This window comes from Anarrhichthys ocellatus, unplaced genomic scaffold (assembly GCF_004355925.1).
Source record: "Anarrhichthys ocellatus isolate YVR2014 unplaced genomic scaffold, GSC_Weel_1.0 scaffold20, whole genome shotgun sequence".
NCBI classification, from domain to species: Eukaryota; Metazoa; Chordata; class Actinopteri; order Perciformes; family Anarhichadidae; genus Anarrhichthys; species Anarrhichthys ocellatus.
In genome coordinates this window covers 1,014,215-1,041,599 of record NW_022280050.1, presented here as the reverse complement: position 1 = coordinate 1,041,599, position 27,385 = coordinate 1,014,215, and the positions used below count along the sequence as shown (strand labels likewise).

At 40.4% G+C, this 27,385-nt stretch overlaps 1 protein-coding gene across 6 annotated transcripts in view; it reads right to left on the bottom strand.

Moving 5' to 3' along the window:
* Positions 1-27,385, bottom strand: part of lrp1bb (low density lipoprotein receptor-related protein 1Bb) — a 225,048-nt gene that overhangs the window by 114,966 nt on the left and 82,697 nt on the right. For all 6 annotated transcript variants that reach the window (XM_031858263.1, XM_031858266.1, XM_031858267.1 and 3 more), the window contains 7 exons: positions 13,751-13,870; positions 12,948-13,076; positions 8,675-8,932; positions 7,900-8,062; positions 2,788-3,010; positions 462-654; positions 167-310 (listed from right to left, as the gene is read on the bottom strand). In XM_031858263.1, the coding sequence (XP_031714123.1) occupies positions 167-310; positions 462-654; positions 2,788-3,010; positions 7,900-8,062; positions 8,675-8,932; positions 12,948-13,076; positions 13,751-13,870 (1,230 nt within the window). The remainder of the gene's footprint in view (positions 1-166; positions 311-461; positions 655-2,787; positions 3,011-7,899; positions 8,063-8,674; positions 8,933-12,947; positions 13,077-13,750; positions 13,871-27,385) is intronic.

Below are 27,385 nucleotides of genomic sequence, written 5' to 3'. Positions count from 1 at the left end.
CAAAGAGAGCACTGATGCGAAACGTTTTCTTTCAGGCATGAGTCAAGATTTTTGTTCATCAATAACAGGAAGCACTGCCAATAAAAGGATGTACATTTTTTAAGAGATGTGTACTAAAATACAGAATGATGCACCTATTTAAATCCAAGACAAAATATGTACTGACTTTTACAGGACTGTCCGTCGGAGCCCAGGCTGTAGCCAGTACGACAGCGGCAGGTTCTGGACTTGTAGCTGCCACTCAGAAGGCAGATATGGGAACATCCACCCGGTTTTCCATATGAAGCTATTTCACATGCTTGACTCTTGACTGTGGACATAATCATGAAGGACAGAGAAATCATTACAAGCCAGTGAAGCATCCTCTTTCTGTACTTACACAGACTCCAGCTTCAGAGTCACAAGATGGGGAAGTTCTGACGCTCACTTGCTCTATATATATATAAAAAAACGTCCCTTACCTTTTGGCTGGGTGAGTTTGTGGTAAACACGGAGTCCTCTAGTATTCCCCAGGCTGGCTAGTGTCCTGCTCTCTGCTGTGATGTTGAACCTGTGGATCCGTAGCAGCTCCACAGGGTAACTCCCTTTGGAGGGGTCAGATTGGGTAGCATAAAGGTAGTCCTCAAACACAGCTAATGCATAAATGTATGACACCTGCAAAACAAGAAGATCCATGGTGTGTGTTTAACATTTTGAAGCTTGAAGCCAAATATAAGTAAAACTAAAAGAGAAAATAACAAAAAAATATATTTTTCATTAGTTCCATCATGCAGCAAGCATGAGGGTAGTGGGGCGGGGTGGTCTGTACATTTGGCAGCCCACACGGAATCAAAAGCTGGACCCCATGGGGAGGCCCCTGGCCCCGACACCACAGCCTCCATGCTACATTTAGCAGGCTGACACCCACGCAAAGCGCCATGCCTGGCTGAGCTGTGTTCACAGGAAGTACACCTAAACTCACTGGGTCACACCTTTACTTCAGGGGCACAAGAAACATGTGTCAGAATAAAAAATATATATATAAAACAAACAAACCACTCAACCGTCTTTCGCTATGTAATTTGGCCTTGGCACTCTACTTTCAAAGCAATTCCACACATACTACTTAAAAGGGTGTGCGTATACTGTACTTGCATCTCTCCCTACAGTAAATGGTTGGGAGGGAGGAGGGAAAATAGAAAAGCAGGACTTTAACAGATGAGAAGTTAAATTACATTATTTAATTCTTACTTCTCTACAACACTGTTCAAAAGCAGCGTGTAGCCATATAAAAGTGAAGTCTCTATCCTGGACATAATTGTGTCATTCATATGTATCTATGTTTTTACTTGAAGGAATTGAGACAAATTTGGGGGAAGTGAGTAAGAAATCCAGATTGCAATTCTCAAGTAGAAATATTGGTAAAATAAAAAAACTCAGGGGAAAATTCATGAAAGGATTGTGCGGCTTTTGCACACAACTAGAACTGCACAAAAGAAACACAAAAAAAAAAAGCGTGCAATCTCAAAGCACCAGCAAAGGGTGTTCCTATACACTTTGCACATATTCAAATGAGGTAATTTGGCCCAAAATTGACCCCATTCTTTGCAAATGAGCTCAATTGCAAAAACAATCAAATTCACAGAGATCAGTGCTAAAAAGTGACACTTGCAGTTGGGGTGAAATTATAAGCATCTTTGGTGAGTTGGTGGTAACTCATTCATAATAGGCGTCAGTATCATGGTATACGAAATCCCAAACACTGTTTCTCTCTGTCACATTTAAATACCTTGGCTAAAGTTTTGAGGAATGTCTCTGCACCTCGTCAGTCAAGAGCTTGCGGTCTGCAAATTTATTTTGTTTCGCTTTTTCTCTCTGCCATCGTTCTGCTTACTATGTTGGTGCAAAGTCAGCGTTTGTAATAGGATACACATGGACAGTAACAATCAGATGCCAAAAAAAAGGGCAAATTACACTCAGCTGCAAAACTCTATGGGCGCGTTTACACTGTACTATCATTAGCCCAAAATCTTTCGGAAATCAGACCTTGAGATGGGGCAGATAACTGTTGCAATGAATTTGAAGGTCCTTGAAATTAATTTTATTTGAAAAATGACACCTAATAAGTCAAACTGTGAGCAAACCTGTTACTTCTGACCACAGATACCATAGGCTATGACAGAAACAAAACAAAAAAAACATACGTAGTCTCTGAAAAAGATGAAGAAAGGAGCTGCAAGGCATTTGTCTTTGTAGATGCGAGATCTGACTAATGAGGCCACAAGCTACTGGAGGTGGCCATATTATGGAAAGAGCACCTGCATACAAAATGATTTGTTTGAATATACATTTTTCCTTCCTCATAAAGGGCGAGTAACTAAGTATCAAGTTGCTTGAAAAGGCCTTTTAATGAATAGTCATAATATGTGATGAAAGGCTTCAAGAGTGTAGGCCTATGACAGAAAAGGGACTCTATATGCTCATTTGGAAAACAGCCCACAGCCTTCAATTCAATAACTATCCCCATTCAAAAGACCTTTTCTATGAAAAAGAGTAGTGCATTACAACAACAAGCAGTGCATATACCACCTGGCTGGCAGTGATAAAGCATGGTGCCCTAAATCAGAAAATTAGAAAGCCCCTCTCGTGTAACAATTTGGAGTCTCTCAAATGCAGAGGAAGACAGTACTGATAAGAGAAGCCAATTGTCTATTCAGACTCTCGCTGACGTTTGTCCACAATGGATCCCTATGATGTGGAGCCGAGGAAAGACAAAAAGCAGCGCTTACTGTGAAATGTGACACTCACTTGGCTCCCGTGGATGATGGTGTGTCTGTTCTTGCCCTGGTAATCCACCACATCGATGTAATCCAGGTAGGCGTCTGCCCAGTACACCAGCTTCTTGACCAGGTCCAATGCCACAGCAGTGGGCTGCTCAATGTTATAATCTACCAGCCGGGTCCGGTTGGTGCCGTCCATGTTGCAGCGCTCCACCTTGGCCACGTTCCCATAGTCGGTGAAGAAGAGCATTCTGCAGAGAGTGGGAGTGTTTCAAATGATTAAATGCTGTAAAGGAAGTTTTCAACATTTTTCGGGAGAGCAGAGTGTCATTCTTTGCTTCAGTTCTTCTAAGACCTATTTCTTCTATATACAATAAGCAAATCAAAACCAAATACTGTTCTTTACAGCACACATTTGAGAATGTTTCTGGTGTGTTTATTGTGATGGCCTATTTACTGTACCTCCAGCCATTTGATAAAACAGAATGACTAACAGACTTAGTAAGCTAGTGTTACCTCTGAGGCCAAGAGTAAGCGTATTACAAGCTAAGTACATTTGTAATGGGGTTACAATTTACATTAAACTAAAGTCCCATTCACACCTACCACGTTGTGTGGGAGCCGATCTTGAGTGTATATAGTTACACTCAAGAGCGGTCATGTTTCATGAAGATCTCGGTTCTGCTGTGTTTTGATCTGTAAGTTTTGTTTGCTGGAAACATTGGTTCGTCCACATCTGCAAAGCCTTTTCCAATGGAAGGTTTACACTAAGACACACTGTTAGGACCAATATTATAAACAATACAGCATACATTTTTCATCTATTTTGGTCGGTAAGTGTCCAGAGTTATGCGAGATTGGCCATAACTTTGTCATCATACTTTAATACTAGGGATAACTAGCTCAACGCTGCGAGGACATTGCAGTATTTCCATTTCTTTCACATTGTTCATCAACTGGTAAAGATGCAGACTTTTGAGCAGATGATGAATTGAGTTGGTGGGTGGTGATCCAAACCACAGCTAAAAGTGAATATCTAGCTTACATTCATGAGGTGGTACAAACACTCCAGCAGTGCTCTGTTTTTGTTCGATGGGGACAATTTATAGTTCTAACAGGCAGCGGTGGAGTAAGTATGTGTAACTGAAGCATACGCTATGCATTTAAAATATGTATTACTGCTCCAGGTGGTGCTTTGTTTCACATTAAAACTAAATGTAAACAGAATCTGCAAAGTACAGTATCAAGAAGTAACTGCTGTTGGAGCGAAACCAAAAATGTTATATCCCTCTTAAATGTTGTGGAGTAAAGACAGTATGCTTACTTATTTATTTATTTCCAACAGCTGTAAACAGATTAGTCATACCAACATGTTGATATGGTAGAATATCATGGTTCTGTTTCTGTAAGTTTGTTAAGGAATCTGTTTATGCCTAATAGTAGTCATAATTTGATTAATTTAGCTTTATAGCAGCATTTTTTGTTTGTTATCTTCAAATGGATGCAGTATTAAGATAAATCAGAAAAAGCCTAAGTGTGACATTGTCTGTGTGTTGTGTTGGCTTACAAAATACAATAAAAAAAGGCAAAGTGATAACAATAAATAGAAACAGATTCAAACTAGACATAAAAGGAGTTTAGAATGATTGTTAGATTAAAGCAGGATTTAAAAAAAATCAGAATGTTTTGAAATGCCTTTTAAAAATACCCAGAGAGGCTGCCTCTGTGATACATAGAAGCTCAATAACCTGGAGGCAAATGCAATAAAAGCAGCATTTCCCATTTCCTTTGTGGTAATTTTGGGGACATTTAGAAGGCATGCTGCGGAGCACCTCAGGGTATGTGAGTAGACATGAAATGATAGACAATGTGTGACGCACAGAGGAGCAAAACAATTTAGTACCTGAAAAACTGTGAGGAAGGATTGAAAATCTATTGTTGAAGACACGGATGCCAGTGGATGAGTAGTCCTGTAATTCATGCACTGTCACTAAGTATTCAAAACTGCTCAGGTCAGCATGTACAATAATTAACATGGAAGGTGTGCCACGCTGTCTTGCATTGGCTCTGAGAGGACGAAGCTCCAAACAACCTCCAGCGATAACAAGCTACAGCCGGAGAGCCGCGGGAAGCCGACTTAATCTGCACAAGTCAAGTCAGGGGAGAGATGGACTCCCCTTTGAACCCCAGACCAGACTGGGCTGAAAAAACTGTCAGCGTCAGCAAGGAACCTATAGCTCCCCAAACAGGTGCACCTCCATGTGGCATACAAATGATAGCTTTCTGGGATTACGATGGTGCTGATGCTGGAATTTTGCATTCTACAGCTACAACAGGATCCATGTTGGATTTCTGGAAATGAGCACCCCTGATAAAATAGACTGCGTGGGACCAGTAAAAATAAGAATGTGTCTTACAGTGAAACAGAAGACTGAATAGACACCAACAATGAAAGGCATACTCCAAACTCTTTCTTGATGTTTCTTACTTTTTTTTTGTCCAATTTATTCCGCAGTAGCAGTTACATCATTTCCTTCAGCGGCTTTCTTCAGATTTGCAGTTTGCAGTCTGCAATGCACCTTCACAGTAAACATGTATTATATAGTCAAGGACTCTAACTTTAGGAACAACTAAAAGTATCTCCTACTGGGATGCAATCTGCATTTTAACAGAGAAAGATGTCCCCTGCAACATAGTAGGGCAGCATGTCTTACTCTTAAAGAAGATGAATCCCTTTTCTCTACTGTAAAATTATTTCCTTCTAATAAAAATCCAGCATGATTATTTCACTTATTTTTACAGAGGCTTTATTTAGTTGTTCAGCTATTTGTGTTGGTTATCTAGATGTAGCCATCTCATCATAAGAATGATGTTTATATGCTACATAAAACGTTGTGCCTGAATTAGCCACAGTAGCAGACTGGATGTATGGATGAGTATGTGGGTCATTCTAGACAATGAATCAATATGACTTTGGTGGTTATAAACAGATCCCATGAGTTTTCCTCTTGCGCCACCATAACAATGACATATTTAGGTGTTAGTGAAATATCTCAACAATTAGTAAATTAATGAATGAATGAATGAATACAATGGAAATTGGTAGAGCCGTTCATGGTCCCCACAGGATGACATAACCGTCATAGTGATCCCTTAATGTTTAATCTAGTGCCCTCATCAGGTCAGAATTATTGTTCTGTGATCAAATACCTGCAATACCAATGACATACTCATCTTTAAAAAAAAACTGTTGCCATATATCATAATACAGGCAGTAATTAATTCTCCCCAAAAAACATATTTGGCAAAGCAAATTAGTAGTATTTTAAACTTCATTTCCAGGTGACAGGGTTGTATCAGTGGCATAGTGCGTAATATTAATTCTGACACTGACTCCCCGAATCTTTTCAACGATGATTGTACAGGATTTTAAAATACATAGTGCATCCTTTCCAGTCACAGATATATACAGTACATGGTAAACACTAAACTAAAATTGATTTTTTTTCTGATGAACAAACCATACCATCATTTAAATTCTCCTCCAAAATGCATTTTAAAGAAAAGAGGAAAGGGTCATCAATCAAAAAGGCTTTGCTAATGAAAAGTAAAAAATGCTGAATCTGATAAAGACAAATAACAGTATAAATGGAGTGCCAAACCAGAGCATATTATATAATCACTGTTCCTCAACACTGTGCTTTCTAACACCTCCCTGATATATTTTGTTTTCACTCCAATGCTCCAGGCTGAGAGACCTCTCTCAGATGGGCTTCTTCAGAAACAGCTGTACATATCTCACCAATTAGAGGCAGGACGAGGCCTTGGCAAACTTTCTGTGTCTTATACAGTGAATCTCTAGCAAGCAACCTGCATGTGTATAGCTCCCTTGTGGGCCAGCAGACTCTATATCCATACAATCATCCCTCTATACACACACACAACAGAATGGGCACTTACACGAATGTGTGTGTGAGTCATGTGTGATTATGACCAGCCTGACTTACAGCAAGCTTAAATATGAACTCTAAGGTAAGGGATATTTACCATCAGCCATATTGCTGCACAATGGTCAACCAGCATTTAATGAGAACGCAGAGACGCTGCCAACCAGATACATATCGTCCATGTCATTAAGAAACCAGCAGCTAATTATTCTGATTGGACCCAATGGCTTTTAGTGGTAAAACAAGCTGTTAAATTAAGTGCAGTTTATAAACTAGACATTCACAAATAAGCAGTAGTAATGTAATGTAGTTCTGCCTCAATCAAATTAATTATATGTTAAGATTCAATGTTTAAATTGTCTAGGCCTTATGGGTGCTGCGACATGACACTTTATAGAATTGGTGCAAAGCAAGATGATTTCGTTAATAGTGATGTTTGGAGGTGGTCTTTACTGCACTGAGAGCTCTGCTGCTGCAAAGAAAAGGCACATCACTAGTATTAGTGTATCACGGTATCTGAAATCTTGCTCAAATGTGCTCCAAGCTTGGTGTCTGTCCTCATAATAGAATAGCCCTGCTCTTCTCTTGCTCACTGGAAGGAAGAGGGCAGAAAAGGCTTTGAGCTGCTGAAAGTGGTTCACATTCTGGTACAGCTGCTGGATGCAATTTATTTAATTTCTTTGTTTTGTTTTGTTTTGTTTTTCCGCACGATGACACATGAAACCTAGACAATAGGTTGTGCGTGACTGTCAACCACATGCTGTAAGTGTTTTAGTGTTCACTGTGAGCAGTGTGGGGATATTTTTTAGTCTGCAGTTGCTAAGCTTTTTTTGTGATCTCCACAGAGACAAAAATCCTGTAATGGAAAGTCCTGAAGGGGCCTTTTTTTACTGAGGGATGTGGGGTGAAATCAGTGAATACAAACGAATGTCTCGACAGTAGAAGCTGTCTGAAGCATCACCAGCTATCCACCAAATTACACAGCTCAAAGAGAGGAGGGCTGAGTCCAAAGACAGGGAATCATTTAAATCCCTTCATGGCAACTCACTCACATTCTTCAAGACAAGTCAATTGCTATGCAGTGATTTTTTTTCTCTTCTTCTGTGATTTTTTTTAACAAAAGATGCATGATGATAAATGAGCCTTGCCGTACTTTTAGAGAAGGCATATTATACAGGCTGCAGAACACTCACCCCATGAGAGGATCCAGAGCTATTCCTTTAGGATTCAGCAGGTCTAGTTGTAGGATGGTAACACACGTGTCCCCACCATGGTCACAGACAAATATCTTGTCAGAGATGCGGTCCACGAAATAAAAGTTGCCTGTCAGCCAGTCAATAGCCATGTTCTCCACATCTGCAATGGAAACATTGGGTTAGATTCGTGTGTAAAATAGTTGAATACAAATGTAGGATAAAACGCTTGAATACATTTCTCACCTGCATGACTACCAAAGAAAGATAGTCAAAAAAGAATGATCAATATTGGTGAAGCAGAGGTTGTGATATCCCATATTTTGTTCGCTAGCCCACCTCCAAGATAAGATTGCCAGTGAAAATCTTACACATTTAACAACATGTTTGATATTCGTGAGAATCTGGACAAGATCAACTACACAGAGGGAAGGTGAACACTTTTTAAGTATCAGAGCAGGCGTAGCCTGCAGGTTTGAAGGACAGCTGTAGGGGAAAGGTGAGTAGCCCAGACCGCTGAGGCTAACCTGCCTTCAACCACACAGATAATGAAGAGATATAGCTCACTGGTAAGAGTGTGAGAGCGAATACAGGAGAGAGAGAGAGAGAAAGAGTTATGAGCATATATGTGTGAGAGAGCATTGGGTGATGCGTATCTCATCTCACCACTATCCTTTTGGAGGGAATGTTCATGATTTGAGAGCAGGTCATCAGTCAAAAAGCAAAGTAAGGAAATGAAAAGGTGTATAAGCTGCTAGAGATGGGAAGTACATACGTCGCAAACTGTGCTGTGTTCTTATTTCTTGTTCCCGTGTGAATCCACGCAGGTTCCTCGTTTCAGCACAGCGGAGTTGCCCAGAGGACCCTGTCGACAGAGCCCAGCATACACTTTCCTGGTTGTGCTGGAAATCCAATGCCAGTGTTCCATTTACACTCAGAGACCTCAGGGGCTGGAGACCTGTTCCATTTAGATGGGTGATGACAATACGATCGGAACCACCAATGAGAAGCATTGGACGGCTGTCACCAGGATCTAGAGAGAAAAGGGACATTATGTACCTTTACCGTGGACCAAGGAAAGGGTTTAAATTGCAGCCAAATTATTCAATAATATGAAAGACGGCAATCATGCCTTGGTGACGAAGAATACTTCACCATCAAAGGTAGAGACATAAAGAAAGAGTATATTCTAAACCTAACGCCATGTGAAACAGCACCAAAACAATCCCACAAAAGCTCATTTTCGAAGCTGATTGATTAAAAACAATAAGTGAGACACACTGATGAAACACAGTACCTGTTTGAACATGCCTGTTCAGAACGGGCTGAATGTGTGGCCAGCTTTCTCCAACTCATAGAAACTACTTCATTCTGCGCTTCCTTTGGTCCTAAGCAATACACCCGCTATGCCATAGATGCTACTCAGAAACACCAATGAAATACACTCTGGTTCAGGAAAAAAGTACCTTCACTATACTGCATTGTAAATTGAAAGCTTCAACTTGAACAGAGATCAAGTAAAATGTAAGGACATTGTGCTGATATTGTGTGTCTTTCATTGTTCCCTTGAAATATAAATTTGAATGCAGGACTTTTACTGTGCCGGTATTAGTAGTTTTATTAAAAGTTAATAGTTTTACCTCAGACATTTTTGAGAATCGTAATTAAAGCTGTTAATGTGTCACTTTCTCAAGCTTGAAGATGTTTTTCGTGCGGGAAAAAGTACCCTTTAAGATTTTTAACATGCAACGCCTTTTTTCGAAATGTACGCTTTCAGAGATGTGAGAGCAGCTACTGGATGCTTTGAAACCGGCCCGGCCGTCTCTTTGCATACATCAGCAAACCCAATGGAGTTATTTTGCTGCAACGTTATTAGTACTATAAATGAGTATGGCAAAAGACGTACACAATTTGAGTCGCGATGGCTAAGTGTGGCCGTTCTTTTGTAGGCTATCCGCTCAAGCTCGTTAATTCTAGGGGAGTGAAGAAAAGGTTGGTTGTGACGTTATCCAGAATCCAGTATTCAGCAGGAAAAAAGTGAACTGCAGTCACTGAGCCAGTCGATGTCTGCCAGCTGCAGAAGACATGCGCAAGTCTGCACAGCCCTGAAGCTCCGCCTCTGCAGCTGCACACAACACTGTATGCTTGTTTATTCAAAGTTGTTAATATTGAAAGTGTCGCGTGTTCAGATTACACCAAATTCAAGAAAACGCTCCATGGGCTTCCAGAAATACACCCACCCTGTTGATCAGATGAGCGCTTCTCGAGATACGCGAAGAACACACAGAAAGAGAGAGCCAGAGATCCCTTGCTTTATAGTTAAATAATTCAAGTCAAGGAAAGACAGTCCGTGGTGGTAAAACTGAGATAAACTGCTTTATGGGCTTAATTGAGCGTGTGCATTCTCTGACATCAGGTTCACCCCCTACAAAGGGCCTTTATTTATCCCGATCTCCCACACAAGTTCAAGTCAAGGGCTACCCTCCTAATATAGGCAATAAATCAGAATGCCTGCTCACATAACTGCTTCCCCTTATCCCTCTGAATCAACTTTTAGTATTCACACATTTTTCTCCCACACTCGTAGGTAGATGGGGTTTTGACCAGAATCTCTCTTGTTGACCCTGACTTTTAATCAAGCATGACAAATGTTAGCATATGCAGAAGTAATGGCAAAGCTTTTTTTTGGAGCAGACCATCGTAACTTTTTCTAAAAAATTACAAATAATACGAGGCTGTCTTTGTGTTGTGCATTATTTGGCTCAGATATTTAAAATCTCACTGAAATGACATTAATTCATCCCTTTTTTGCATTCAAAGCTAATGTCAGAATTACTCTTTTCTGCGTGTCTGTGTTTGACAGCAGCTGGAAGGCTGAGAACCAGCAGGGGAGCGAGGGACAAAATACATTCACAGCACACGCCATGGGCACACGAGGACCACACCAGCATCTCGAACCAAAGTGACACTTGCAGGAAGGTTTATGCTGGTGTAGTTATGAATACTATTTTATGTAATTAGCATCTCTGTTGAATAAGTTGTACCTTAAACGTAGACGAGAAATAGTTTGAAAACACAGGCCTATTTATGCAGTAGCTTATTCAAATGCTGTTAGTTGACATATTGATTTGCTATTGATCTATTTCTTATTCATTATTGTTATTTACCATACTGGTCATTTCAGTAGTTGATCTATTTGATATTAACGGGAGACAAATGGTTAGTCTTTAATCAGTTTATTTGATTCCTGGCCAGTCTTTATAAGTAGTGGCATTGGTCAACATGTACATCTATAAACCAGCAGACCCTGTTGATTTCGACCAGTCGACAGACATCTTAGTGTTGTGATCACATTTGTTCCTGGCATTATAGCGTCACTGCGTTTGGTGGGAGATGGGCGCTCTAATGAGATCGACGACAAACATTATCCCTGCACGATCTAATCTGTAGTGTTTCATTAACTCACTGTCATTCAGCGTTTGGAGAATGCTTCTCCCACCTCTTTGTCTTACCAGCATATTCTCCTCTGCTTGTGAAACTCTTAAGCCTCTTAAAAGTCCCCCCCCACACACACTCCTAACAGGAGTTCTCTTCAGGGCTAAGATGCTTTGTGAATAACTTGTATCCTAACCAGGATCTTGTCTTAACTGTTAGGGGAAATCCTAAGAAGACGTCATAATTCTAAGAAAGTTCTTAGAATTGCATCTATAGGAGCACAATTTTAAAACAGGAAGCTTTATGAAAACGGTCCCAGGTAATTAGCTATCTAACCTGCAAATTGATGTTAGCAGCTGCATAACTGCTTTGTGCAAATATGATTCAAAATTAAATGATCTGTATGGAACTAAATTTGTCATCTACATAGACACAGAACTTGTGATATGGACAAATGAATGCACAGATAGGGGGCATCATCAAAATGAGCAGAGATGAGTCGGTTGTTTTAAAACAAGATTCCTGCCATTTATTATATTGCGTGTGTGCAACATGCAATAACCCCACACTTTCACTAAAATACAGCAGGTACTTCAGTCGGTGAAGTGCATTATTAAACAGATATGAAAAGCAGCAGTGTGTTGTAGAGTCAGATTTATGCAAGGAATACAAATAGCATGAAAAATAGTCTACCTTTCACTTTAATCTCAAGCACATGAGAAGAGATCAAATCAAGATTAAGACCCTAAAAAGAACATTTTTGCTGCAGAGTTTTCACACTCAAGACATTAATATGTTTTTCATTCCCTGCTGCTCCTCCTCATCTTCTCGCCTCTGAGAGCTCTATCTGAAATTTATATTCATGAGCTTTTACAACTAATGGTAGCCCCATAGTTATCCCTGTACCACTATCGCTCTCTGCTAAATTAATATTAATGCATGTGAGCATTGGGTTCAGTTAAGTTTATGGGTAATCATATTCAGTTTATTCCTGGTAGGACACCAGTCACATTGATTAAAAGCTGCAGCAGTGGTGTTCTCCCCAGCTAAGGTGTGTTGGGCCTCCAGCTATTTTCAACCCATATATGCCATAGTGACAACACCCTTTAAAGAAAAAAAAAAAAAATCAGCTTCGCTTTATGGTTCAATGCACAACAACAAAAATAACAAAAATATACAGCACAAGGTTAACGTGTTTACTTGCAGACGACGGACCACCAAAACACAATAGCTCTTTGGGTTGTTTTATTTCTAAGTAGGCTGTTTTACTCATGGGGACAGATTTGTTACCAGCATCAGGCATTAACATAAATCAGCGTGACGCTGGGCATTGTCTCCGCACAAAATACTCCAGACTGCTCCCACTTAAAATCTCATGCTCATTAATTTTATCATTATCCTGGCCTGACCACGTCTAACCATTCTCATGTGGGTGATAGATGTGGTCACTACTAAACCACATTAATCTTGCCCCACAAAGGCTATTGAGCGCCAAGGCGATGCTAAGCTAGAATTCCACTCTGGTTGAACAAAACCGCCCTGCTTTATTATTAGAAATGAAACATCCATACTATGCAGATTGTATTGTTCCCCGATGCAAGTGTGCCGCTCACCTTGTTTGGCTTTGCAGGATCTCCCGTCAGGCTGCAGGATGTATCCTTCTGTGCAGCTGCATCTGTACGACCCGTAGGTGTTCGTGCAGGTTTGGCTGCATGCGCCATACATCGCACATTCATCATGATCTTATAGAAAAAGGAAGAGAGTCATTTGTAACAAATTAGGTGTGCTCAAACATGACCCAAATACATAAAGTATACTTAATGTGGCCTCACTTTGGCACCTCAGGCATAATTACTTTTATAACCAATGAGCCTTTTTTGTGGAGCTGGAGTACCCTATAACCCCCCCCCCCCCCTCTCTCTCTCTCTCTCTTTCTCATGTCTTCCCCCAGAACAGGATCAAATTCAAGAAGTAATGCTACTTTGTTAAACCCCTTCCTCCAGCATAATTATGCACTGTTGTGCCATGTCGTTGGTATAAGGTCTGTGCAGAGTCCAAGTAAGACACTACAACTCTAGAGGCACCTTTGGCAGGAAAATCCTGTCATCCTCGCTGGCTGTCAGAAACCAGGCCTGTGGCACATATGTAGAGCGTAAAGAGGGAGGGAAAGAGACACAGAGGAAATGTGTGCCGTATATACGCGATGTGAGTGTGTATGCATGTGTGTTGGGGTGTAATGAGAGGCCCTGCCCGCAGACAGATGGTTCTCATATACCGAGCACCTCCTGCTTATTCATCTGAAGGAAGTGTGGCCGAGGGCAAAAGGAGGGATCGGTGAGGGGAAGAGGGAGGAAAAGGGGAGATGGCTCCATGGCAGGAGCCCCCCCCCCACCACCAGCGCAGCTGAATCCTATACCTCTGCAGCTCGTCCCGTCCTCGCCGACCTCAAAGCCATCAGCGCAGAAACAGAAGGTGCCGTTTCTCGTCATGACGCAGCCGTAGCGGCACCGGAGCTCGTGGCAGGCTGACAGGAGCTCTGCAGGGGGGCACAGAGAAAGAGAGTGAGGAAGTGAGGATTGTAAGAAAAGGGATATGATGGGGTACGCGGAATGGGAAATTACTTTTTTTGATTTTCCTCGTCACTGTTGCTCCCCCGTCATTTAGCAAAAAAAAAAATGTATTAGACCATAGTTTCTATGAATCACCATGAAAAATAAATGTTTAGTCTCCCAAAGCCAGACTAATTTCCACAGCTCTGTGACTTGGACTATGTAGCTGTTAACTACAGGAAGGAACTGAAAAACAAATGTAGGAAATGCCACAGTGCTAAGTAAATGCAGACAGGTGGAGAGAGTAACAAGGAATTGTTGTACTGTAAAGCATAAATGTTGAAACTAAACTGTGAGTTTCATAAATCCCATATGAATCAGTGACCCAGCGATCACAGACGTCTGATGAGTGAAAATATAAGCTATTACCAGCCGTGTATTCTAATGTCATCATTTGGCACAATTGACTGACAGGTAGCAGCCCTCAGGAAGTGCCAACATTGTCATTTCCTATATATTTTTAGAATGTTTGGTGATGATGCTCTTTGTAGCACTTATCTTCATACAGAAAGAAACAAAGAGCAGCTAATTATTGGCACGATGAAAGTTCAGCAGAACAAATGGCACGAGTGAAAGCATAGCCCTGCAAACAAGACTTTAATTGCACAAAGATTGATATGCCACGGCTGAACATTAATTAATGTCAACTTACGGAGCAAAAAACAAAAGCCTGCATTGATTGTCCTTTGCTCTTTTCTGTGCTAACCATTTTCAAGATATTATGAAATGCTGCAGCAGAGGAACGAATCAATTCTTGACAGGGTGCATTTACATTCAACAGTGCAGCGGCGACTGAACGACAATCAAAGCCTCGACTATCATTACTTTCTAAATGACAAAACAGCCTTTGATTTGGATTTTTAAGAGAATTATGTGATGTCAGCGGATCAGACACTTTTTAACACTTACTGAGCTATCAGAAGTCCATTTTCCATTGCAGTGTCTAACTGACTTCTTAGTGTGTCTTGACACATTGAGATGAATGGTGTCGTTGTATTGTTTGGAGAGCAATAATATAAATCTCAGTGAGGGCTTGTTGGAGACCAATATGTCAACTGATAATCATAAAATAAACTGTAAGTGAGGGAAATCTAGCAATGACATATGGTGACAAACTGTTGATTAACAAGCCAGAGGCATGGACACACACATTACACACACTACACATCTTTACTCAATCTTAAATAGTGTGTACAAAATACTGTTATTGATATTAATATATGCAGACTGTAAAACGATGGCTCCGTTACCTTTCACAGCTTCAGAGAGGGCTGAAATGGAACTACAGGGGTGAACTTTCAGGGGTGAACTTTTTGTGTATTTCTGTGTATATATATATATATATATATATATATATATATTGCCCTCAGTGGAGTTTTGACTGACAGGGGGTTGAGTGGGAAATAACTGAATTTTCATTTAGGGGCAAACTATTTTTTGAGGTGATAAGAGAGCAAGCAAACACTGAAGTATTAAAATGGTAAATGCCCAGTAGCCTTTGGTCTTCAATGACCACAGAGAGCCAGTTTGGTTATTTATTTATACTCCTCACTTGCTCAGAGGTGAAATGATTGAAAGGAGCTAGACCTCAATAAACTATGAAGATAATCTGGAAACAAACTCCCCGCAGAGAGGCAGGGTATTGCTTTTCTGTGTTTGAAGGATATGTTGTTGACATTAATCATTTTGTAATGACAATTCTTTACTCCATTTATTCAGCCAGTGGAAAAGTGTCACTGCCAGGCACACCTAGAGGTTTTGCTGAACTATGAATGTACAAGCATGTATAGAAAGTTGCCCAGTGAAGTTTAAACACCATAGGACAAACAAAGACTAGACAAGACAAAATGTGACACAAAATCACGAGTCCATGTATGTGAGCCAACATCATACTGGGATTCGTCATAATTAAGAACACCCCTTTATATTTATGTAGACAAATATCTACAAGAAAGTCTGTAAGAAGAAACTCTTCTCTAAATGGTAAATGGACTGTACTTGTATGACGCTTTTCTAGTCGTCCAACCACTCAAAGCTCTTTAACACCACATGTCATCATTCACCCATTCACACCCATTCATGGACTGATGGCAGGGGCTACCATGCAAGGTGCCACCTTCTCATCAGGACTCTAACATACCCATTCACACACCGCAGGCACAGCTTACGGGAGCAAGTTTGGGGTTAAGTGTCTTGGCCAAGGACAGATCGACATGGCCCAGCGGAGTCGGAGATCAAACCGCCGATGCTTTGATTGAAGGACGACCTTAACCACTGAGCCACAGTCGCCCCACCACATGAAAGCTCCTGTTGGGGAGCTGAGTGAAGATATAACCCTGTCTCTAAAACATTACGCATATATACATACAGTATAACATTGGCTATTGTATTTTTTTATTTTTTGCAAGAAATGTAACGCTTCCTGATTATGTTTTCATCTAAGTAAAGACTAAACCCTTTTGTGGATGGGGGGGGGGGGGATTAAACATATCACATCTGTTTGCAACATCATCAGAATGCAAAGATAATTTCTCTGATCCAACTTTGAAACAAAAAACATTTCTAGACATGCAGATGAATGCAGCAACCACAGATACACATACTGCACATGTACGTATGCATACATGCAAAAATACACAAGCACTCACACAACTGACTTGGTCGCTGTATCCACAATTTCAAAAATGCATTTTCAGCTCAATTTAACAAGAGACCATTAAAGTGCTACCCTCTGAAAATGAATGCAACAGCCTGTTGGTTAGCACCATTACAATATGTCTTAATGTGGCCAGCACTGACATAATGCGACACTGATTACGACATAAAATAAAGCCATCGCATGTATCCTGCTTTGCTGAGCTCTGAATTACTCACGTTTAACTAGTGATTACCAGACAGCGGTAAACTATACGAGAAACATGCAGTGAAAAAGCATTTTTTTTTCCCATACAATTGGATTTCTTCCAGATCTGACTAACTACACACTGTATCTCAGCCTGAGCTTGAAGATCTGAATTATAAAGACAATTACATTTATTTCCAACCTTGGCCACAACGTTGTTTTTAATCAGAAAGATTAGATGTTTGTTAAAGTCTAGACCTTAATTCACTGTATAGCTGCAGCTCACAGTGAGAGTTGCCCACCAATCCTGTTATCAAGGCCAAACTGGAGTCACAGCTAGCAAGTGGTTAAACACATCCTTTGACAAAAGGAAAACTATATAGTAGGCTTTTTTTAAGTGTGAGCTAAATGTCACATAGGTCGCTCCGTCTGATGCACCCTCTATACCTCACTTTCTGTGAATGTCAGCCGCTAGCTGGGAAAGCAAAGCATTCATGTCAAACTAATTTAAAAGATACAAATGCATTTTTGAGGGTGATGTTGACTGAGAATCTACTGGACATATTGAGGTGGATAAGAGAGCAACACTCCCAGCAAAGTGGAGCCATGTGAAGCTCTACAATGAAATGGTAAAACATTGAACACAATCGGCCGTCATGATGGTGATGGTGAGGGGAGAAAAGGTGCAGGTTGAAAGTAATCAGAAGTACACACACCAAATAAGAGCCACACGCCGGTAAAATGTGTCTGCATGGATAGACACATTGTGCTTTGCCGCTATCTTTCTGAGATAGCGGCATTAGCAATTGACATTAGCATTTGAATGGCTCAGTGTAAACATATGCTCCTTTCCCCTTCTGACTGCTATTCATTTTTAACATAGCCTACTGTATGTCAATCAAAAGGAAACAGGTTCCTGCCTCTTACGATGGCCCTGCAGGTGTATAAAAGAAAGCTGCATGCTGGAATCGTAGCCTAACTGCTAATATCTGCTAAAAAAAAGATCTGGACGCTATTTATCTTTGAATTCTAGGCAACAATAGACTAGAGGATGTTTAATAGTGATGTATAAGTGTGCCAATTATAATACTGCTGCAGTTACGAAAACACACCATGCAGCTGCGAAGTGTGTTGGTAGACATCGCACGGCAGCTCGCCGCAGGTCACACGTTGCCGCTGCTCTGGTGTGTTTCCGGCATCAGAGCCAACTATTGCATATGTGTTGTCACATCCCATATGAGCCTCGGCAAACCGCTCCACATTTCTATGTGAGTAAAAAAGTACCATAAATCATACAGCACTATGAAATGTGTATTAAAATGCTACCTGGTGGAAATACTTCTGAGGTAGTAGGAACTTTAAAAAAATGTTGTCAGCACTTGACAGGTGGGTCAAAAAACTCCCGCTGCTTCCAGCCATCTCTGTTTACTCGCTCTCGAGCTTTGTGTGTGGACCCCATGTGACCTATGCATTATTATTCACCACGTGGCACGGCAACTAGCGCGCTTCCCTGTTGTGAGGCGGTATGCAAAATGACGACATGGCGGGCTGAAGATATTCAAAGCTAATCCTTATATCTGCTCAAAGACGCCGGATCATCAGCTTTCCCTTTTGGCAAACACTGAGTGCTGCAGGGATTGTATACCTGCCACTGAGCCTGCTTGATGCTTTTCACATATCTAGAGCTATGCAGTGCTATCTCTGAGAACACCAGTCAATAGTGAAGTACATGTAGTAGCCTTGACACTATGGTCCGCAAATATACTTTATGTGGAAGAAATACGCTCAAAAGCTTTTCATTTTCTGTGATCTATACTCTTTCTAACGCAATGTCATTATAGTTGACATTAATGAAGAAGTATTTCTTATATACCGTCTCCTGAAAATGAGGAATAACACAGCCGAGACTGATGCACTGGCAAGGAGAGAGTACACTCAAATTAGGATTTGTAACCACAACGGTGATGCGAAAAACAGCATACTCCAAATGTTTTTTTCTCCAAAAAGTATAATGAATGCACCTTAAAAAGAGGTGACTGCTGAAGTTTGGGGCACATGCAGAAATATTCATGAGTTGCTGGGCAAACAGATAGAAAACAGTAAACAATATGAGCCTAGCCAACCAATAACCTTTCACAATCTAAACATTTTTAGATTTGTAAAATGTTTGAATGACTGAAACATGCAGTCGAATGTTACTCACGCTGAAACAAAGAGGCATAATGCATTCAAAAGAGCAAGCCCAGTCTAATTTACAGTCAACCGCAATCTAATTTGCTTTAATCAGATGCACTGTATCAACAGAACGATTCTAGCAACTGCAAAAAGAAATAATTCCATCTGTTTTCACATTGGTAAAAAGAAACGATTGAGTTATTATTATATATTCTGAGAAAGTAATGATTTGCCTAAATTCTACTCATGATTTGGAAATTGCAATATCATTACGTCTGTAGCAGACTATGAGGTCCGGTTTTCACATTAGGGAGAGAGACCAGCATAGTCAGAGCACAGATACTGCACAATGGTAGCAGCAGGGGTGGTAAACATACGGCCCGAGGGCGACAACTGGCTCGCCAAAGGGTCCAATTTGGCCCACTGGATGTCTTTGCAAAGTGTGAAAATTGCAGAGAAGTCATTAATTCCATTTTGTCAATAGAATGCACTCCTATTCTCCAGTGGTACACTGGGGGTCTCGCTGTCCTTATAAGAGTACCGTGCTCTATGCTGGATCCGCTATAGAGCGCTGCAGGGATGACATGTTTTTGTAGGCCAACCCCAAAGTTAGCATCGCCCTGGTTCCCTCAACAAAATGGCAATGGGATTTGTCCATTGGATTTTTGATTAATGCAAAAAAATAAGCTCTGTGGCAAACAGATGTTTTTGATCCTTACATGTACTGTTCAGCAAGATGATCTTCACAAATGAACACCACATTTAGTAAAAAGCTAACGTATAAACGTTAGATTAATACGTTAGCAGTCAAATAACTTCACGTCCCCACCAAACAGCAAAAGGCGGACTAGTGTTCACCATTGATGATTTTTAGTAGTCTCATCAAGCCACTTCTCAGCAACCGCCTTTTTGAAGACATGTACAATTCTTGAGTGGGGTATTAACTGACATATTTTATGTCGTGAATCAACTAAGCTTGTGTAACCACAGACCTTAGTGCAGGCATCTAACCAAAAAACGATACGAGGGAACCAGAAGTGCAAAAAAATCCTAACGTGTTTCCAGACTTTAGGGCTCAATCCTGCAACCCTCTATGTATCACACATGCATTGTTGGGAGGTTTGAGGAAACAGCAGGCTGTTTATTATTGTAGTCGAGAGATCAGTGAGACATCTCAGGGCATTCATCATCTGTTTTGTTAATGTTCATTAATTGTTATTATTTTCAGAATGCACTTGTACTCCTTTACATTAAAACAAAAGACCCATTTGGAGGTGTTGTTTATTATAGGTTACTTTGCAATGGTTTCAATGAGCCGGCCCTTTAACAAAAATGAGTTTGACACCTCTGTTGTAGAGAGTGGCTAAAAATAATCATATACAATAATACAATTATAAATGTAAGGAAAAAAAAAATCTAATTGTATTTTGTGTTATGAGATGACAATATGATATATGACCACCAAAATAAAACTGAAATTAAAATGAATGTTTGCTTAAGAAATGCTATGACTTGTATTCATGAAACACAGCTAACACAACACTGAGCTGTGCAGGAGCAGACAAAGACTACACAGGTGTTGATATAACATGACCTAAAAGGTGCCGTCTATAAAGAATCAGGGTAAATGTTAGCAAGCTAGACTAACTCTCTTTGACAGGAAGCTAGTAAGTCTACCCTCAGGGCTTCCACTTCCCCTGTGGAAGACCAACTTCACCATAAAATGAGTTCTCCTGAATGTTGAATGTTGTCAAGGGAATCACTAACAGTACATTGCCAGTCCTACGATGCCTTGCATCAACCTTCGTAGGCTGTAAAGGGCTATGATGTGCTCTTGTCAGAACTAGACGTAGACAGTAGTTCTCCTGGCAACACTGGCTCTCACTTGTCAGGCACAAATACGTACCAAAATGGTTGTACCCTCTTTAGAACAGTACGCACAATAGTAGCAGTACCACCATAGTACTTGATACTGAGAGTTGGTATTATTCATGTAATTCACAAAACTACAGTAGCACTCTGCTTATTCCGGGGACATTTTACTCGACAGCATCCCACAAACAAAAAAAGTCACACATCAATCAAGACCACTCGAGTAGAAGATTCTCAGACCTTCCACATTCAGCAACACAGATGGCAGAGTATGAATATTGTGTGTGGCACTGTTGCTCTGCTAACACAAACAAGAAGCCTCATCATGGGCAAGGAAAGACTAACCAAAGGCTAACAGTCAGATTGCCCCATCTGGCCTAATTATGGCTTCCATTTGGGGATGGCCACGGCCTGAGTCTCTGAATAGTCAGTCTTTTCACAAAACTCGGTTGGCAGTCAAGGCCTGTAATTAATGTGGGACCAAATTAAGATGCAAACCCAACACAGAGGTGCACCCATGGCTGGCTCAAGGACCTTTAATGAGTGGATTTCTCACCCATATATCAGGAGCTCAACGCATCCTGTAGGTCTGTAGCTGTGGTTGGTAGGCCATATTGGCAAAAAGACACGATTGACACGAAAAATTGACATGATTGATTCCACGAATATAAGAAATTGGGTCATAAATTCCCTGGGGTTCGATCATTCAACAGTTTCCAGAAGTGTGTGCAGGGAAATAGTATTTGTGTAAAATGAGCAATGATTGCAGTGACACAATTTATTGACAAGGCTTTAGAAAGTTATCTGAGAAGCTTAAGTGTGTCAGCTTTGATGTGAAATGGAGCTGTCCGGATGGTCTAGAAGGTATAATTTTCCCTAGAAATTGAGAGATACATGCGTATATACATGTAGTTTTCAAGAAATGTAATCCTGTATTTCAAACTGGGGCTTAAATGTGACAGTAAATGTTGTTAATCCCTCAAAGCACAATTCGCTGAGGGATTTTGGAACTGGTGCACTGCCAGGCTTCTGACATGCCCTTAAATATTGGAAGACACATCATGGGTGTGGGTGTCGAAATCTTCCAGCAAACAATGAAACTTTAATTCGAACCACTCCTGAGGAAGAAAATCCGCTGTAATAGGATTTGATGACACCAGATTGTTTCCTCATATTAGGAAGAGTACTGATGTGAGTGACAATATCTTGCCAGGCTGCGGAACAACAAAGTAAGATGCATGAATTATTGATTGTTAGTGTCGGCTGGTATTTATATAGTGTGTACTGGGGCCTGGCAGCTCCCTAACCAGAGCTAGTAAGATAACAAGAGCTGGAACCTCAACTCCTCAAACAGCAAAGCAAAATATGACAGATAACTTCAAATGAGATGAGTTTAACATGTAATACTTTTGACAAATTCTTTGGGAATTTGATTTAAATCATCAGACGCCTCTGTTTTCGAAAGCAGAAGTAGGAATCGAAACGCCATTGAAAATGACAACCTCATCGTCTGTAAAGTGACCACAGTGAGGTGGAGTCACACATTAAAAAGCACAGCACATTGCAGAGTACCACCGCAGAGAGGACAGCTATCACTTTGACTACTTACTGTAAATGTTCCATCCATTAGAGGGGCTACAATTTAATAAATATGCTAATATGTTACAGTCCACGGGGCTGGCTGGCAGCGCGTTTTCAACCTACTGAGAAACACTAAAAAGATGATTGAGCTGTATTCATGCCGAGTCGTTTCACAACAAGAGCATCACTTATCACAGGCTCCTTCACTCTTGAGAAAAGTGTTTGTTTGAATTGTCCTACTGAAAAGTTAATCAAGTGAGATAATTGAATGTTGTTCAGAGACAGAGGGTGGGAGGGAAGGTGCATGTTGTTTAGTTTCCACAGGCTTTATCATCACAAAATAAAGAAAAACATAACATTAATGTTTTTTGAATAGTTTTTTTTGTGTGTGTGTGTGTGTGTGCGTGTGTGAGAGAGAGTCAGAATTTCAGAGTCAGAGACTATTAGAAAAAACAATTAAGGTGTGTGTTTGCCGAAGAAGATGAACCGGGGGAGACAATGCTTTCTCGCTGCCACGTCAGTAATGAGAATTGTTTTTTTCTCTCTGTTACTTTTCAGCCTGTGTACTCGGAGCGATAATTCAAATCCCCAAATAGCTTAAATCAGTGTGTTCTCCACAGAGGGTAAACATATTGCCACTTTGACAAGCTGTGCTGTGACATGGAAATCATAGCCGCATAAAAGTCCAGATTACCCTTACGTAGCAAAAATAGATCCATATATTTTGGAAATCAAATGCATTACAGAGAATGTGAAAGCAGAGTGGCGGGAGAGGCAGCAGCTCCTCGTCACTAACATTCAGCCGCATTCGAGGGATTCTTTTTTTCCGACGCTTTTCTGTTGGAGTGCGACTGGCACAGGTTCACTCTGAAAGTCCAATCTTATATTTAATCACAACCAACTAGCTCTCTGGGAAGCAAATTAGTCTTGTTTGTTCATTCGTTCGTTCGTCTCTCCTTTCTGCATCATAAATCTTGTTGTCAATTTTACAAGTTATTTTCTGCAGCTCAGAGCTAATATGTATCACGCATACATAACAGCTAACTCCTCAATGAGGAAACACGGATAGAGGGTCTCAACCTTGAATGATTTCAGTGTCAGGATGCACCCAAACTTAAAAAAATCATGCCTGACAATATTTTGATATCAGACTGACAAACACCTAATAATAATAATGTTGAAGGCTCTGCACTGTAGCGGCTCACGCTGATGTTGATGTTAGCTTCACAGACCGACAGGACGAGCTTCAAGTCTCACGACTGTGAATCCTGGATGTCTCAATTAAAGAGCTCTTAATGTGATGAGCTTCAAAAGATGATGTGATGTGCTTAAAAGTTTAACCGAGATCTTCTGAAAACACTTTGCGCTCAATAGCTGTTGAGCTGCCTGCTAGCTACCGCTCTGAAGGGATCAATAGGCAATCATCTACATCCATCATGGAAAACAACAGTCACCACTCTGTTGGTTCGTTGATAAAGAAGTCAAAACATAAAGCCCAGTCCTTCATTTTGAAATACAAAAACTATACTGGGTGCTGTTTCCTCTTCCACAAAACCACATTTGGCGAGCAGAAATGATACCAGCATGCACAGGGCTTATTAATTAACCAGAAAACTGTTTATTTTTTGTTTGGCCAAATTGAATGTTATTAACTACAGTCAACTTACTGTCGCTGTTTACCTACTTTGACTGGTGTCATAGATTAATTAAGCTAAAGTTTAAACTTTCACTTACACAGCTTGTTAAGACACTGGCAATTATGTAAGTCAATTGCGGTTGTTGTGATTTGGAAATTGCACTCTTCACTCAACTTTCATTTCAATGAAACCGTGTCATTAATGACTTAACTTTCTCAGGAGGGTCATTATACATAATAGGATTTATTGACGAGTAAAAGAACCAGTATGTAATATAAGGTTCATATTACAAAAGCAATAGTGTACTTTACAACCTCTTCCCCCCACATCAGGAGAACCAAAACACAACCAAACCAACCAATGTGCATGTTGCTTGGATCTCCTTAACTAAATGGAGGGCGGGGTTACATCTAAGCTTTATACTTCATCATGCTCTTGAGACCCACAAAGTGATGTGTCGATTGATGAAGCAAGCCTGACTTAAACAGAGGGACTGATTGTGGTTCAAATCCTAAAATTATAACAATCATAGGAGCACACACAGAGAATTAAAGTTCATTCAGATGACTCACGTTTCAGAATCAGACAGCGTAGATAATAAATAGTCGATACAGTACATTGATCCATTTTTCCCTGAGAGATCACACTTGGCACAAAGAGAGAGGAGAGAGAGATCAGGGAGAACCTAACTTCCCCAGCGGGGGAAAACCTGAGAATCAGAGCCGACAGGGGGATGAATTGGAACAGTGAGCGCCAGGCGCCAGCAATAGCTGTGGCAGCTATATGGTTGTATTGTGAGCAGTGAAGCAGCTCTTTCATTGGCAATGGGAAAGTGAGCACATGCGTGACAGCTTAAACAGAACACTATATTAGAGCAGGGCCGTGGATATACAGTGTATTCTGTGTGAGGGATTTTTACAGCATGTCTCACACTGTCTGAACGCAGGCTTTTCTCATTTTAGGCTGGAATATTAACCAAGCATGAATTATATCTATTGTTGGCTGTTTGCGATATTGAAATTGACCCGTTTTGATCGTGAGTGCGATTTGTTTTCTTCCTGCAACACAACATTTGCAAGTCATGCCCACTGATTCTGCAATAAATGTCAAGTTTCCATGAGCCACTAAATGAGGCTAAGGATGAATGTAATGGTCGGGGTCGAGCTCAGTCAGGGGTAAAAATACCAGAGTAGTTATAAACGTGGAGTCTAAATGTCACTGAAAGTGAAAGGCCTTGTGAACTGCATCTGGTGCTCATATTAGCAGTCAGCTGTTTCATGCTGGTCACCCAAACTTATGTTATTGAATTAAACGTTCAATCAGAACTAGGAATATCTACAGCAAGTAAGTAATTAACTGTATTGCAGTTTAGCTAAAGAGAAGATAAGGAGGACATCCTCGCAGCATTAACTGCCAAAACAAAATCAATGACTAAAATGCTTTGCTGAAAAAGGCTTTGTGCTGTATTGCCAATACAAACTAAGGCAGTTACTACTTGTTCCCAATTATAGTAATTGGAAGTATCTTATTCCCGGTTAGCACTGACAAAAATATGATGGAAAATAAACTTATCACAGCTGAACAGCTATTTTATTAATTATTGGTTGCTGCGCTACAATTTACATGCAACTCCCATCTAATTGCATGTTCTCCTTTTCCCCATGTGCACTGAGAAGAGCACAAAACACCTTATGAATGGGCAAAGCACTGTATTGCAAGGTCATGACTGCAATCTCATTGCCCTGCTTAAGCCAATATCCACACTGCCATGAAAACTGAGCCCGGATTATGATGTTTTTTTACTGACTCATAAAACTTAATGCTGATGATCTTTCTGGGCATTCGCACAAAAACGGCTGTATTCATTCTCCGCGATGACACAATATGCACAGAAAGTGCCAATTATGATACACTAGTGTCAGCATTACAAGTGATTAAAGCTAATATGTAGACTCGTTAATGCGAATATAGCATATTCACGGTACATATATATCTGTGTATTATGTATCTGATGGCACTTTTTTGTCAAAAAAACTGTCTTAGTTAAAGTTGTTGCAGTGTATCCACCACCACTGTCGTGATATTACAACTGGGGGTTACCAAAGTCAGAGGAAGTAGTAGGAGGATGAAATGCAATATGTGGAGCTCAGATGTTATTCGGTCTCATATTATGCTCTATTCAGGGTCATACGTAGTTTCATTTAAAAAAAACGTTATACACGTATACTTTCTGCCTGCATATGCCTGTATTCACCCTCTAAAGTCAGCATGTTGACAGAACTGAAGGTGGAATTACCAATCTAATATAAATGTGAGACGTTCTTTCTTGTCAGACAGTTATTGCTATATTCATGTTGTGAAATGTTTGTCAAAGCTGCAGATCATGTTTGAAACACTTTCAAAATACTGCAGAGAATATTGTAAAATTCATATTGTCATCTGTCTACTCAAATAAAGTTTGACTGTTAAGGACATAAATGTGTCGGCGGTATTTACAACCTGTAGTAAAGGATTACATTTTCACAGTCAGAATGTTAAATGGACTTTGTTTGTTTTTTCCGATCTGCATGCATGAAATCAAATACGTTTTTTCATATCACCTGTTTAAACATTGTTAATACATAAAGAATAATGTTACGTTGGTCTAACACAACAAGACCATTAATTGTACATTTAAAAATGTCAAAAACCCTCCTTAGAAATAAAGCTGTTTACTCATAAACAGACTGTAAATTGGGTACACATAATGCAAAAAGTAGCAAAGCCATAACTTGTAAGAAAACAGTCCAGATCAACAAAAGTGTGTCACTAATTTAACAACCTTGTGAATCCTGCTGTATCATAACGATTGTAATAACTTTACACACACGGTCCATCTGGCCACTTCAGCCAGTGTTATTACACCGTAGCGGATTATTTAGCCAAAGAAAACAATGAAACTGAAAAAGGTATTCACCTCGCAATGGCTTTAAATCGCTCTACGTGGTCGGGAAGCACAGAGAAGAGGTTTATAGACTTTACTAATAATTTCTCCTCTGCTCTCGATCACTCACTGCATTAATCCTTTTATAGCACAGACAAGGAATTTGTCCTGGTGATTTGGTGCATAACAATAAACAGTGCAGAAGTCTAAAGACGCAAAACATAAATGATGTTATTTTAGCTCGTGTCACTTTCAAGGGAGCCGCTCTTCTCCGTCCCGCCGGCCTGAGCGAGGTAGGCACTGGGTGCTCACTTATCGAAGACGCACAATCAAGCAAAGAAAAACCTGTTTTTCTAAATTCCGTACAGTTTGAACATTTGTTTTTACAACAACAGTTACCCACATCCAATCT